The following is a 14,037-nucleotide window of genomic DNA, read 5'->3' as shown; positions in this document are numbered from 1 at the left end:
AAGAAAGGTCTAACCTGAGGAAGAGAAGCAACACTGTGTGAGTCTGCAGTGGACTATTTCCCTCAACTGTTCCATAAGGGGTTTGTAAGCGTCACAACTAATAATAATGATAACTGTACAAGATTCCATGATGAAAGGAGTTGAGAAATACCAAAATTCGTTGGTTTGAAACAAGTTATGTTCACTACAATTCTTCTTGGGGTCTTTAACATGTTAATGTATATTATAAACTTCCAGAAGGAGAAATACGAATAGTTTTCCTGAATTGTTAACTGTGCAACCCTTCCCTGGGAGGCACTTTGTGTAACTAATACTCCTGGGGAAAGGCTGATCAAAAGCACATAGTCTAACACGATGTCCTGGTTTTAGTATTGAAGACTTCCCAACTGGTGCTCTAAAAATGTTTTCTCTGTCTTCATTGAGGAGGATTTTAGGAATATTCTGGGAAGATTAACTAAAAAGCCTTGTAACTTCAAGGTGCTACTGATTTGGGGTGCTATGTCCTAGCAAGGGGTAGGAATGACTCTGGACACTAGGAAATGAGTGTGGAAAGATCTAGAGAAGCCCAGCTAACAGCCAGATGGTCACAGGGCCCTCAGGATTCAGGAGAGGACAGAGGGTCGGTAATGAAGGGACTAGTCCTTGTTGGGGTACACAAGAAAAATAAGGGTAGGTGGACAGAGGAGAAGCCAACAGACAAACTACCACTGGAATGTTAACCCGATGAAGGTCTGGGTAATTGAGGATCAGATGGAAGGGTCAGTAAACAAAAACAGATAAAAACAGGCACACAACCAGGTCTTAACAGCAAAGGACATATGTTGTCCCAAGTCATAGACCCTCTGCAAAGGGAAAAGGGCCTACTGGTTTGCTAAAGAAAAATAACTCAGAAAGCTGGCTGGAATAAAAGCTTAAGGAACAGTGAAAAGAAAACAATTCTGGTCAACTAGATAGGTACCTAATCTAGGAATTTTAGGAACTCTAGATGAAGAGAAAGAAAATAGGAATTCTGAAGTTCTGAAGCAGCCCTAAGCGTCATCTTGAGAGAATGATCAGTCAGGGTTAAAAAAAAAAAAAAAGGAAACCAGGAATGATAGGGGAAAGGGGCAGATTCTAACTTCAGCCAGCAACCCTATCCTCCTCTTTGGGTTCTGGGTTGGCAGATTCTATGAGCCAACTGAAGTAGAAAAAAGAAAGAACTAGAAAGACTTCTGTAAGTCTTTAAAGCCTTTGAAGTTAAGTACCAGGCTTTGTAGATGTCTATATGGGAAAATGCCATTTGGAAATCACAGGATCGTGCCAAGAGTGATACCACCTAGACAAAGCAGTCAAGTTGAAAAGCAATGGACTATAAAACAGAAAATCTAGACTCTACTTCTGTCTTCAGCGTGACTAGTCAGATGACCAGCTGACTTTTTGTTTTCACTCAGTCAAATGAAGATAATAATACACATCTTGTCTTCTTAAGCTGGAGGTCCAAATGAGATGTAAGCATTCCTAGACACTATAAAAAGCTAAATATAAAGCATTATTATAGCTTCCAAGGACTATTTTTGGGGACTCTTCAATTATACAGGTTTAATTGGGTTTGGGTTTGTTTTCTTTTAAGAAGAGGAATCCAGTATCAGGCTTTACCTATCATGCTGCCCCCATATTCTGAAAGCAATTTCTAGGAATAAGGAAGAAAGAGAAGACAAATTCAGCTCTAGCTGAGTGCCTCAGAAGCCACAGAGGAGGCTGCTGTACTATGTTTTCTAGGAATTAATTTTCAAAGTTTTCTGCTTCCTGGGCTGTGTCATCAATACATGGAGCCTGTGGCAAATTTGATGCTGGTTTCATCAATTCACAAACTCAGTACATTTGGGAGAAAAGAAAAAAATCAGAGAGAAGACGTTTAAATACAAGCACAGTCAACAATTTCCAATTAAATCCTGATTACTCTGGAATGTATTACTCCTCACACATTTATAAGCAGCAGTGAATTACCTAGTTATCATAAGATACAGCCTGACTCACCTCCTTCAGTAATAACAACATTTTAAGATAATATCTTCATAGATGCCAATCTGTGGTGCGTTCCTAGGCTAGACTTTCACCCAGCTCTTGCATTTTGTTGAGAATGACTTAGATTTATTATTGCTAAAGAATAAAATACAACTTAAGTCACTTTTATCACGATCAATGACATCATGGTGGGGAGTCCAGACATCAGTGCAGAAGAACAGAGGAAAAGGAAAGGAAAACAGGCTGCAAGTACATGGGTTCACCAGTCATAAATATGCATATGGCCAATGCTATATAATCAACACCAATATTTTAGGACTCAAGTTTGGAATTGTGACATAGTATGGAACATTCTTTCAGAGATATCAGGAAACTTGAATGAATATAAAATGTTCAGAGCCTCTGAAGGACAATCGGAATGTAGCCAGTGCATTTTAAGACCAAATCTCAGTAAAGGACACAGGGCTCACTGTTCATACAGTTGTTTGGCTTTATGGCTTAGCCTTCTCGGGAATCTGTCCTTTTGTTGTGGGGAAAGAGGGGAGAAGATCTATGAAGAAGGAATGGTTACTTAACTACTGCCCAGAGAGAATATCCTTTGTTCCAGGAATTAAATTCTTTTTAAATGTTTATTTTTCAGACAGTGCAAGTGTTGGAGAGGGGCAAAGAGAGAGAGAGGGCGACAGAAGATCTGAAGTGGGCTCTACACGGACAGCACAGGGCCCAACGTGGGGCTCGAACCCACTAATTGTGAGATCATGACCTGTGCCTAAGTCAGATGCTTAGCCGACCGAACCACCCAGGTGCCTGGGAATTAAATTCTTCTTAAAGAGAGGATTCTAGGGGCGCCTGGGTGGCTCAGTCAGTTAAGTGGCCGACTTCGGCTCAGGTCATGATCTCGCGGTCTGTGAGTTTGAGCCCTGCATCGGGCTCTGTGCTGACAGCTCAGAGCCTGGAGCCTGTTTCAATTCTGTGTCTCCCTCTCTCTGACCCTCCCCCGTTCATGCTCTGTCTCTCTCTGTGTCAAAAATAAATAAACGTTAAAAAAAAAATTAAAAAAAAAAAAAAAAAAAAGAGGATTCCAAACAGGAATCAGGAACAGCTACTGGGTCTTCTTCCCTCCAAAATTTTTCTTTCGGAAAAATGTCAAACCAAGAAATCCTTTAATGTACAATGAACACCATTTACGTCTTTCACCTACATTCACCAGGCAAAACATTGTCCCCTATTAGCTTTATCTGTCTACGTGTTTTGTAGTTTTGTTAAATCATTTTCAAATACGCTGAAGACTTCATGACCCTCACCCCTCAAATTTCAGCACATCTCCTAAGAACAAGGACAGACATAAACATAATGCTGTCACCCTCAAGAAATCTAAATTGATATAGAATATTTAATATACAGTCCCTATTAAATAGGTCTGATTGTTCCAGTAGTACCTTTTATGGTCTTGTTTTTCATTCTTCTAATCCAGGATTTTGTGCCAGATTTAATTCTATTACTTTGGCTTCTGTAATCCTGAATAGACCATCTTCTTTTGGATTTCATGACACTGAAATTTTTGAAGAGGCCAGACCAACTGTTGTTTTTAGAAGGTCCCACAATTTGACAGACTTTTTTCTCATTATTATTTTCAGTTAGATTCAGATAATTTAACATTTTGAGCAAGAAACTATATACGTGATGATTTATCCTTCTTGATAGATCACATCAGAAGGCAGATAATGCCCATCTGTCCCATAACTGATGATGCTAAGTTTAATCACTAGGTGGTATATGCTAGATCTCTCTACTGTAAAGGTACGCTTTTCCCTCTGTAATCATTAAGTAGGCTGTGATGCTTTAAGACTGTGTTGATGTATGTTCCCCAACAACCCTTTTATCCAGCGGTTTGAGCATCCACTAATGATCTCTACTTGAATCAATTATTTCATTAGTGATTGCAAAATAATAACTATCATGTCTTCTACGTTTACAAGCTGGAAATTCTCTAATATTAAACTGTAGGCTTATAGATTCTTCATTTTTACTTATTGCATTATAATCCATCAGCATTATTATTCTTTTTGATGTTCAAACTATCCCAAAACTGGCCAGGAGGATACCATCAGACTAGCCTCCTATGTCTTTTCCTGTTGTCTCCATCAGTTTCTGAGTAACTCTTTGCTTTGTTCTTGCCTTGCCTCTGGAAGCCATCTTTTCACAGAGCCCTGGTCATGTTTATTATGGAACACTATTTAGAGACCAAAATCTGAAGGCCAGGTACATTCTTTGTTGTTTAGTGTCACTGCTTCTAAGCCCTTTGAGTGTGCAAAGCCAGCAGAAGTTTTTTTTTTTTAAACAATTCACAAGTTCATCTACAAATCAATAAAATGTTAGACAACCCAACAGAAAAATGGGAAGTCCTGCTCCCACCGAACATTAGGGTGGAACATTGTTTCCACCCTAAAAAAAAAAAAAGCCAGATAATTTACAAACTATCATTTTTTCTTGAGCTCATCAGAGAGAGAGCAGAGGCTGCAAGACATCGAAGTAACCTGAATTCCAAAGGACGGATGTGACATGAGAAAGATTTCACCTTTAGCAAAGCCTAAGGGATGGCCACCATGCAAACAGGTTCAGATGAAACCAGTCACTGTCGTCAATGCTTTGTATAATTAGCTCTTCTAATATTCCAAACCACCACATGAGATAGAGAAATTATATGGTCCAAAGGTAATCAGTGGAGGAAGTACAAAGAGAAACAACTATACTGAGAGGAGATATAGAGGAATTCTTACAGGGTACGGAGAGGTCAAGAGAGAAAGTCTGATACCGGTAAGTCAAAGGCAATGTTATACACTGAACACTAATGATCAAGTGTACACGTAAAAAAGGTTATGATGGTAACTTTTCTTTTGTGGGTTTTTTACCACAATTTTAAAAAGGAGTATCATGAGCATGTTAACTAGTGATAACAACTAGAATAAACAGGTAAAGTTATTTTTCTGTGGGAGTTATGCCTGGGACGGAAACAATATTGTTTTCATTGTAACCTCATTTGAACTGCTACAGCTCATTTCTTTAAAATGTATGTGTGCACTACTTTGTTAATTTTTCAAACTCTGGGAAAAACAGACTTTACCTTGATCTGCAAGACATCGAGTGGAATGGTCTCTCCTTTCACAATGGCAAGTGTAGCATCTGTAATATGTCTAAAAGACAAAGGGAGGAAACGATCACGTGCGGAAAACAAGCAGCACTTCCCCCATCACACACACACACACACACACACACACACACACACACACACACTCACTCACTCACTCTCTCCTGTCCAGAGTACTAACAGGTTCAGGGAAAAGAAATTCCTTCAAAATACTCCAAGATAGCAGAACAAGTGAATATAAAAGAATTACTGATACAAACATAGTGAAAGGCTCTGATACAGACTCAAAAGAGAAGGCTTTGGCCAAGAGAAGTTTATACAAAGTGCCAGTCATTTGTTTATTTCACATTTGACTCTCTACTATGTGTCTGACTCCTATCACTGGAAAATATGATAGTTAATATTAACAGCATCTTTCACTCATTCTAAGAAACTCAAGCACTTGAAAAAACATTATTTCTTTTTACTCTATTAACCCAAAGGGTAACTAAAGGACAGGTTTGAGTTATCTAAGCAAAATATAATCCAGAACCCAAGACCTATTCCTCTGACTTTCCAGGATTACAAGGATGTAATTTTAATTGCTGATTCTTTTGTTCAAGGACACGAGACTGTCCCTATCTACATTCTGTCAGTTGAAAAGTCTACAGGTAAAAAAAAAAAAAGCTTGTACTATCAGCAACCGTTCAGGGCATGTGAAACTATGCCAGGCTTGAAAGTAGTTCTAGGTTCATACTCTAATTAGATCCCAGGTCAGACACACATTAGGATACAAAAGACAGTCAGCAAAAGAAATATTAAATCAACAAGTGGCCAGACAATAAGATATTTTCTCTTGCAGCAGAAAGAACAAGCAAACCCACATTGAATACTTTCCTAGCCCGGCCTGTCCACCCCTCCTGTCACTTACCCGCTGTCCCTTTGCATGGCTCACTAGTCTCACCCTTCAGATCTTGGCTGATATGTCACCACTTCCCCTAAGCAGCCTCTAGGCCCTTCCCTATAATTCTCTATCACTGAACTGTGTTCATTTTCCTTCACAGCAGATCACAATTTATAATACATATTTTTTATTTACATCTTTATCATCTGCCTCCACCTGGAGACTAAAAGTTCCACAAGGTTGGTGATAATTTACATCCCTTATTGACCAATACAAAACCTAACACCTAGCCTAGTGCATGGTGCATACTAGGCAATCAATATTAGATGGATGATTTTATTCTATAAAATTCCAAGCATATAAAAAAAGTACAGAGAATAGTATCATGATTCCTGTGTATTCCTCATCCAGCCTCAACAATTATCAATGCACAGCCGATCTTATTTCCTTTTGCACCTCCCACCCACTTCTCCCCATCTGTATCAGAGCAAATCCCAGTTATCTTAACACTTTATCCATAGGTATTTGTTTATATATCTTTAAAAGATAAAAAGGTTCTTTAAAAAAAACATAAATTGCTATTATATCTAAAACACTTAAATAATTCCTTTAAATCAACAACATTTAGTCAATGTCAAAATTTCCCCAATTAACTCATATTCTTTTCAGCTTCTTTGTTCAAATCTGGACCTAATAGATAAGATCTATACATTGCAATTGGCTTATATGTCAAGTCTTTTCAAATCTACGGAGTCTCTCTCCTTTTCCCTACTCATTAAAGAAATGGGTTGTCTTACTGTGTTGCTGAGGATCTGGATTTTACTGATTGCATTCCCATGATATTAACACGTGTCCCAATTCCCTGCATTTCCTAAAAATCTGATTGAGCATGGAGTTTTTGGCAAAAATACTCCAGAGGTAGTGGTGTGTACTTGTATCAGTAAGTACATGAAATCTGTTTGCCTCTTTTTTGTGTGATAGTAGCAACCATTGACAATCAATGGCTAGATTTACTAGTTAACAGAGAGTTGCAAAATGGTGACCTTTTAATTCTGTTATTCCTTCTTACTTATTATCTGGTCCACAAAGAGAAACTTTCCCTCATCCAAAACTTGGTACCATAAAATTGAGGTCATGTGAGAAAAATCGATAAACGCTTTTTTTGTTAACTTCACCAATTTTCAAAATAAGTTGATATCCTTAGTATCCTCTAAAAAGGACCAGTAACTTTTTCATTTTTATTTCCTAGTATCATTATGAATGCATAGCTTTAAATATATTTGATATGTTTCAATACATTACAGTTATTAGCCTGATACTCAAATTGTCCCAAATGAATGAACTGCAAGGGTGGGGTACAAGGGTCAATAGATAATCACAAAGAACAATGAGAAAGAGGAGCCAAGGAAGGTCCAGGTCAATGTCAACCAAACTGAGAAGCGACTAACACTTCCACCCAAGCACTTATTCACACAAGTAGAATTATCTAAGCTTAAAAGAATTAGTTTAATATTTTAACTTCTTTTTTGAAGTTAGATTTATTGAGATATAATTTATACACAGCAAATTTCATGCTTTTAGTTATACTGTTCTACAAATTTTGACAAATGCCTTCAGTCATGTAATCATCACCATGACCAAGATACAGAACATTTACAGCATCTCAGAAAGTTCCTTCATGGCCCTTTGTGGCCAACCCACTCACCCCACCATCTGCTTCTGGCAACTACTGGCTGCTTTCTGTTTTCCAGAATGTCCTACAAATTGAAATAAGAAGTGTGAAGCCTTTTCACTAGCTTTTTAAAACTCCTAGCACGAGTATGAGGCTCATGCTGTTGGATGAATTTAAAGACTATTTCCTTTTATTGCAGAGTTGCATTCCGTTGTATGGAAGTACACAGTTTATCCATTCACCAATTGATGGACGCTGGCACCGTTCCCAGTTTTTGGCAGTTACCAATGAAGCTACCATAAACATTCCTCTACAGGTTTTCGTATTGACAGATGTCTTCATTTCTTTTGGGTAAGCACCTATAATTATGGCTCACAGGTTTAATTTTATAAGCAACTGCCAGACTGTTTTCCATAGTAGCTATACCACTTGGCATTTCCATCAGAGATAGGAGAGTTTCAGTTGCCTCATGTATATGTCAGCACTTGATGATGTCACGTTTCTGTTTGGCTTGTTTAAGCCATTCTAATAGATGCGTCTCAAAGTGGATTTAACTTGCACTTCTCTAATGACAAATGCCATCTATGTCTTTGGTGAAGTGTCTGTTCAAATGGTTTGCCCTTCTTTCTACAAGGGAGTTTGTTTTCTTATTAGTGAATTGTGAGAGTTATTTGTATACTCTGGATACTGGTCCTTTACCAGATATGTATCTTGCAAAATTTTTTTCCCAGTCTGTGGCTTGATTTTTCATTTTCTTAACAATTATTTTCAAGGGACAGATGTTTTAAATTTTACTGAAGCCCAATTTATCTTTTTTTAAAGGTTTCTGCTTTTTGTGTCCTAAGAAATCATTGCCTAACCAAGATCACAAAGATTTTCCTCTAGAAATGTTACAGTTTTAGGCTTTACATATAAGCCTATGATCGATTTCATGTTAATTTTTATATGTACTATGAAGTATGTGTTATGATTCATTTTCTTGCATGTGGTTAGCTCACTGTTTCAGCACCAACTGTTGAAAGAGTTAGTCTTGGACTGTCTGTTACAGAGTTAGTCTTAGAATCAGATAGGGTAAGTCCTCAAACCTAGTTATTCTTTTTCAGAGTTATTCTGGGTATTCTAGTTCCTTTATTTTTCCATATAAATTTTAGGATCTACAAGTCCATTTCTATAAAAAATCTTGAAAAAGAGATCAATTTGGAAAACAAACATCAAAATATTAGTCTTGAAGTCCATGAACACAGGTCTCTCCATTTATTTATGTTTTCTTGATTTCTCTCTTCAAGGTTTTGTAGTTTTCAGCATATACATCTTACACATATTTTGTTGGATTTATCCTTAAGTGTTTCATGTTTTTTTGTAAAGGCTCAGCAATGTTAGTATTCTATTACCTTTATTGTTATATTTTAGAAAACACAGTAATTACTAATAAAGTAAAAGATTTAGTGTGTCTAGCCTTTAAGTACAACTATAAAAAAGGAGACATTTAGAAATTACTATAATCTCTGTTCAAAAAAGTGTCGTTTCTCTCCTAATATGGCTCCTCCTAATCCGTTCTGCTCTGTACCCCACTGGTAGGAAAAAAAACCTTTCCATAGTAAAATGTTCTTTCCTTTAAAAATAAATGCTTTTCCTGGGGTGCATGGCTCAGTCAGTTAAGTGGCCTACTTCGGCTCAGGTCATGATTTCGCAGTCTGAGAGTCAGGCCCCGTGTCGGGCTCTGTGATGACAGCTCAGAGCCTGGAGCCTGCTTCAGATTCTGTGTCTCCCTCTTTCCCTGCCACTCCCCAGCTTTCACTCTGTTTCTCTCTCTCAAAAATATATAAACATTAAAAAATTTTTTTCTAATAACAATAAATGTTTTTCCTTAGGTGAAACAGCAAGAGAATAGAGGGTTGTCTTTTTTGATTTATGTTGTTTTAATTATAGAATCTAAACTCATTAATTGTACAGTCATCCTATTTCTTATTTACTATTTTCCATCCTAAATCATCAATAAATATGCATAAAGTCTTATCCCATGGTTTACCAAGCATAATTGCTTGTTTACCTAACAAGTCCTTATTTTAACTTGTTAATCTTCTGAGGTTCTATTGTTGGGCATCTGATAAATGCAGGTAAAGAAACTGACTCAAGAGGGAGATTTAATCATATTCTCAAGATGACAGAGCAAGCTGGTGGCAAAACAAGGTTCAACTAGGTCTAACTCCAAGGGTGCACTCTCTCACCTTCTGAGATTACTGTGAACGTACCAAAGGAGTACCTATGGTTCCCAAAGGGCAAGCCCATGACTTAGAGGCCTCCTCATCAGTGTGATCAGACTTAAAATGTAAACAGCTAAGTCAGGAATCACATCCACCTGAATCGGCACTTCTAGGAAAGTTACATACAGTTTAAGACACTTTCCCCAAAATATACACATTAACTCACTTAGAGTACATTCTGGGTTCCCCAGTAAGGAAAATCAAAGTGAAAAGATGGCCTACTTTACTTTTCCGTATTCCTCTATCGACACGTCTTTACCCCATTTTTCCCCCTCCAGTACAGATGCTATCCAGGACGTAGGCAGCAGTTTAGAAAATGAGGTTCAATTTAGGAGAAAGCAAGCAGCATGATCACAGGTTTAGATCCTATAAATATATTAATTCTGAAGGAAGCTCTTAGAAAGGATCCAAAAGCTCTGGACTTGCTCTGAGTAACACCTAGCACATTGAGGGGTTTAGGAAGAGCTTTTGAGAGACTGACCTTAAAATACAATGTCGTGGCTGAAAAAATCCTTTTTTTTTTTTTTAAAGTAGGCTCCACACCCAGCAGAGCCCAGTGCAGGGCTTGAACACATGACCATGAGATCAAGACTTGAGCTGAGATCAAAAGTCAGATATTTGCGGCGTCTGGGTGGCTCGGTCGGTTCAGCGTCCGACTTCGGCTCAGGTCATGATCTCACGGTCCGTGAGTTCGAGCCCTGCGTCGGGCTCTGTGCTGACAGCTCAGAGCCTGGAGCCTGTTTCAGATTCTGTGTCTCCCTCTCTCTCTGCCCCTCCCCTGTTCATGCTCTGTCTCTGTCTCAAAAATAAATAAATGTTAAAAAAAAAAAAAAAATTTAAAAAGTCAGATATTTAACCAACTGACCACCCAGGTGCCCCATGAAAAAGCCTTTTAATATTATTTTTTTCCCCAAAAATTATGTGGCAGAGAACAGCTAAGACACAACTCCAAATGTATCATTCTCTGGCAGTAATGGAAAGTTCTAAATAAAGCAGCACTGTAGCATGGAACAGCTATTTTTTAGGATTATTTACCTGCAACATTCCAGAGGCAAGACTCTTTTTTCTCCTGTAGTAATCGTGGTACAACACATCTTGAGAGCAGTGCAAAAAACAAAGCCTTGTTCTCTTAAATGGCCTTAGGCATCTGCCCTGTTGAGAGGTCTACAAAATTCCAAACCCAGGGCAAATTTACTTAATTACCTAAGAGCCCTTGGGCATGCTTATAAATTAAGTTTTATAAATCTTTAAATTATAAATAGAAGCAGCAACAACATTAGTTTAACCACAGGGAAAATCAGCTCCCAAAAAACTGAAGACCTTCAACAAACTAAGACCTTGAGGGCAGCTACGACGCGCACAAGCTGGCTTTTTGGGTAGGCAAGGTGTTCTCCAAGGAACATGGTCTCCCTCTGGATCACTGACATATTTGGGAACATTGGCTAAGCAATTCAAATAATCTGTATTGACACAGAACAAAAGACTAACTCTCTAAAGTAGCCAAGGCCCAAACCACATAGAATTTATCTCAGACAAACAAAAATGTTTGAATAATTCACTTTTTGTTATATCTACTGCTCCTCAAAAATTCTAAATTGGGAATAACAAGTCTGGCAAACTGAAATGCCATGTCAGGCTTTAGGATGACTAATGAAGAACTGGACATCCCACACAGATTAAGGATTGAAGCAAGAGACGTTAGATGAAGGCCTGATATATGTCTATGTTTATGCCTCGTGTTTGACATACGGACCAAGACTTTTATAATATATATGTAGGTGTATACATATGTGTATGTGTGTATATATGTGTGTGTGTGTGTGTGTGTGTGTGTGTGTGTGTAGATATATATACACAGAGAGAGGAGAGAGAGAATTGGTAAAAAGATATAAAATAACTCCTAAAATTGTAACAGCAAAAATAAATCCACAGAAACCAATTTAATCAAAATCCCAAAAGCAGAAAGAAAAAAAAAAAAAAAAACCCAAACAGTAAATCACTTGAATACTATTATTGTTATGATTCTAGAACCTTATATAACCAGAAATATCACGAGAAGATTTTAGTTAACACATTCAACAAGTATTTATTTATTGATCTCCCCTAACTGTGTCACAAAGCTGACATTAAAGATCAAGCAACTGACAACGAGAGCCTGCAAAGGATTTTCTCAGTTATACTATTTGTCACTGTTCAAAGCCAGGACTCCTATTCAAGATTTCCATCTTCTCGAAGGACTACAGCTTTGTTTACATAAGGCTTTTGAGAGAAAAGAACAACAACAACAATCTGCCCGACTCCTGAAGACAGATTCACAGCAATTTCATTTAGATGTTGCTTCCCCAGCTGCTTTATCCACAATGCCTTCCACTTTAGGCATTTCCCAAAGGATGCCACTATTACTTAGCTATTCTAGCTACTTATATTATCAGAATAGAGAAGCCACGGCTACCAGTTCAGTTTTCACAAGGGACATGCTGTTTGTGATCATGCATTTTTAAAGCAAACAAATGATCAATGCAAACCTGTCTTCACTAGACGATCTTACAACATAAAGGCATAAAGACAGTTTGGGTCAGGCATGCAATCTTCAAAACTGACAAAAGGACATCAATATTCATCTCTACACCTGACCTGGGCACTTGATATCAGATCACCAGGGTCCCAGAACCCAAAAAAGGAAACTTCCCAGTGAACAGAAAGGTTGAAATTTGATCTAGGTCTTGCGCTTAATGATTTGACGTTTCAGGCTATCAAAGCTAGAAACAAAACCAAAAAATTCATATCACCCACATGTGAACTGTCCATTCCCAGTCTCAGTCCCCCACAAATGCTACCACCCCACATTGACAACCTACTGGACTTTGTTTCCACTTTCGGCAAAGAGAGTATGACTCAAACTACTGGTCTGTCCCAGTGGGATAAATCCAATGGGGATTTTACTGAAGGAAGCCTAGGGGAAAAAAAGAAAAGTTTTATGGTTATGGTCAAAAAAAGTCAGGCTGAACAGAGACACAGACGCGTCCACTATGACAAAGTAACTGACCCTAAGTCCACTACCCTGTCTCTCCCTTACCCTAGACCAGCAATCGGGTAACATTAAGTGAGCAGTTTCTAGAATGAGAAAGCCCTTAAAAACAGGACTCTGAATCTGGAAGAAATATTTGGGTACTCATTAACGACAATTGGTTCAAAGAAATTTGGTTACAAAAATGAGGGTCTTAAAGATATTAGATAAATGTGCTATTGTGACAGAAATTGTATTATGTTGTCACAGTATTATTTGAAAAAATTGTGGATAAAATTCAACTAAAAATATCTAATCCTTGTAGAGTAACTAATGACAAGGCTTTATAAACAATCTCCAGTATAAAGAAGGCAAAGAGAATAAGCACATTCAAGGAGAAGTCCTTCATCCGTTTCCCTCTCTCCCTTCTGAGAGGCAACCATTATCCTGCCGTTGATGGGATTCCTTTCCAGCCACATTGTTATTCTTTTACAACATATTTAGGCATTCATCGATAGTATACAGTATTGTTTTCTGAATTCCAAAACCTAGTAGTAATGCCTAACATACTTTGGCAACCTGCCTTTTTCATTCAATATTTTAAAAATTTTATATGTACACATAAATATATATGTGTATACATACATACATAGAGAGAAAGATCTATAAATACTTATAGATCTAATTCATTCATTTTTACTGCTCCATGGCTTCCAGTATATGGATATACCACCATTCATTCATTTATGAAGGAATTCTGTGAACAAGAGTTTCCATGGGAAAATTTTATATTCCAAACAATAGCTTTTCCAGTAAAAAGCTGTTGGGTACTCTGGAATACTACAGCAGAGAAGTCTGTCACAGATTAATAATAAAAGTGTTCTAGGACACAGGCAGCAGTATTTACTAAAACCCAAGGAAGCACCTTAATATATAAAATGGTAAAAAAAAAAAAAAGGTAAAAGAAGAGAAAAAGAACAGAAATGCAGAAGTTAAAATGCAATTGCTCTTTCTTTAAAGCTCACCTCATCTGCTCTTTGAAGAACTCCAGTAATAACC

General features: G+C 37.7%; 1 protein-coding gene across 4 annotated transcripts in view; it reads right to left on the bottom strand.

Annotated features, from left to right (window-relative positions):
• Window positions 1-14,037, bottom strand: part of AGK (acylglycerol kinase) — an 80,691-nt gene that overhangs the window by 23,757 nt on the left and 42,897 nt on the right. For all 4 annotated transcript variants that reach the window (XR_006199294.1, XM_042926719.1, XM_042926737.1 and 1 more), the window contains exons 7-9: window positions 14,004-14,036; window positions 12,830-12,924; window positions 5,129-5,198 (exon numbers count right to left, since the gene is read on the bottom strand). Coding sequence is in view for 3 of the 4 variants with exons in the window: in XM_042926719.1 (XP_042782653.1) it covers window positions 5,129-5,198; window positions 12,830-12,924; window positions 14,004-14,036 (198 nt within the window). In the remaining variant the exon portion in view is untranslated. The remainder of the gene's footprint in view (window positions 1-5,128; window positions 5,199-12,829; window positions 12,925-14,003; window position 14,037) is intronic.

This window comes from Panthera leo, chromosome A2, assembly GCF_018350215.1.
Source record: "Panthera leo isolate Ple1 chromosome A2, P.leo_Ple1_pat1.1, whole genome shotgun sequence".
In the NCBI taxonomy this organism is placed as follows: domain Eukaryota; kingdom Metazoa; phylum Chordata; class Mammalia; order Carnivora; family Felidae; genus Panthera; species Panthera leo.
This window is presented reverse-complemented; position numbering and strand designations above follow the sequence as displayed.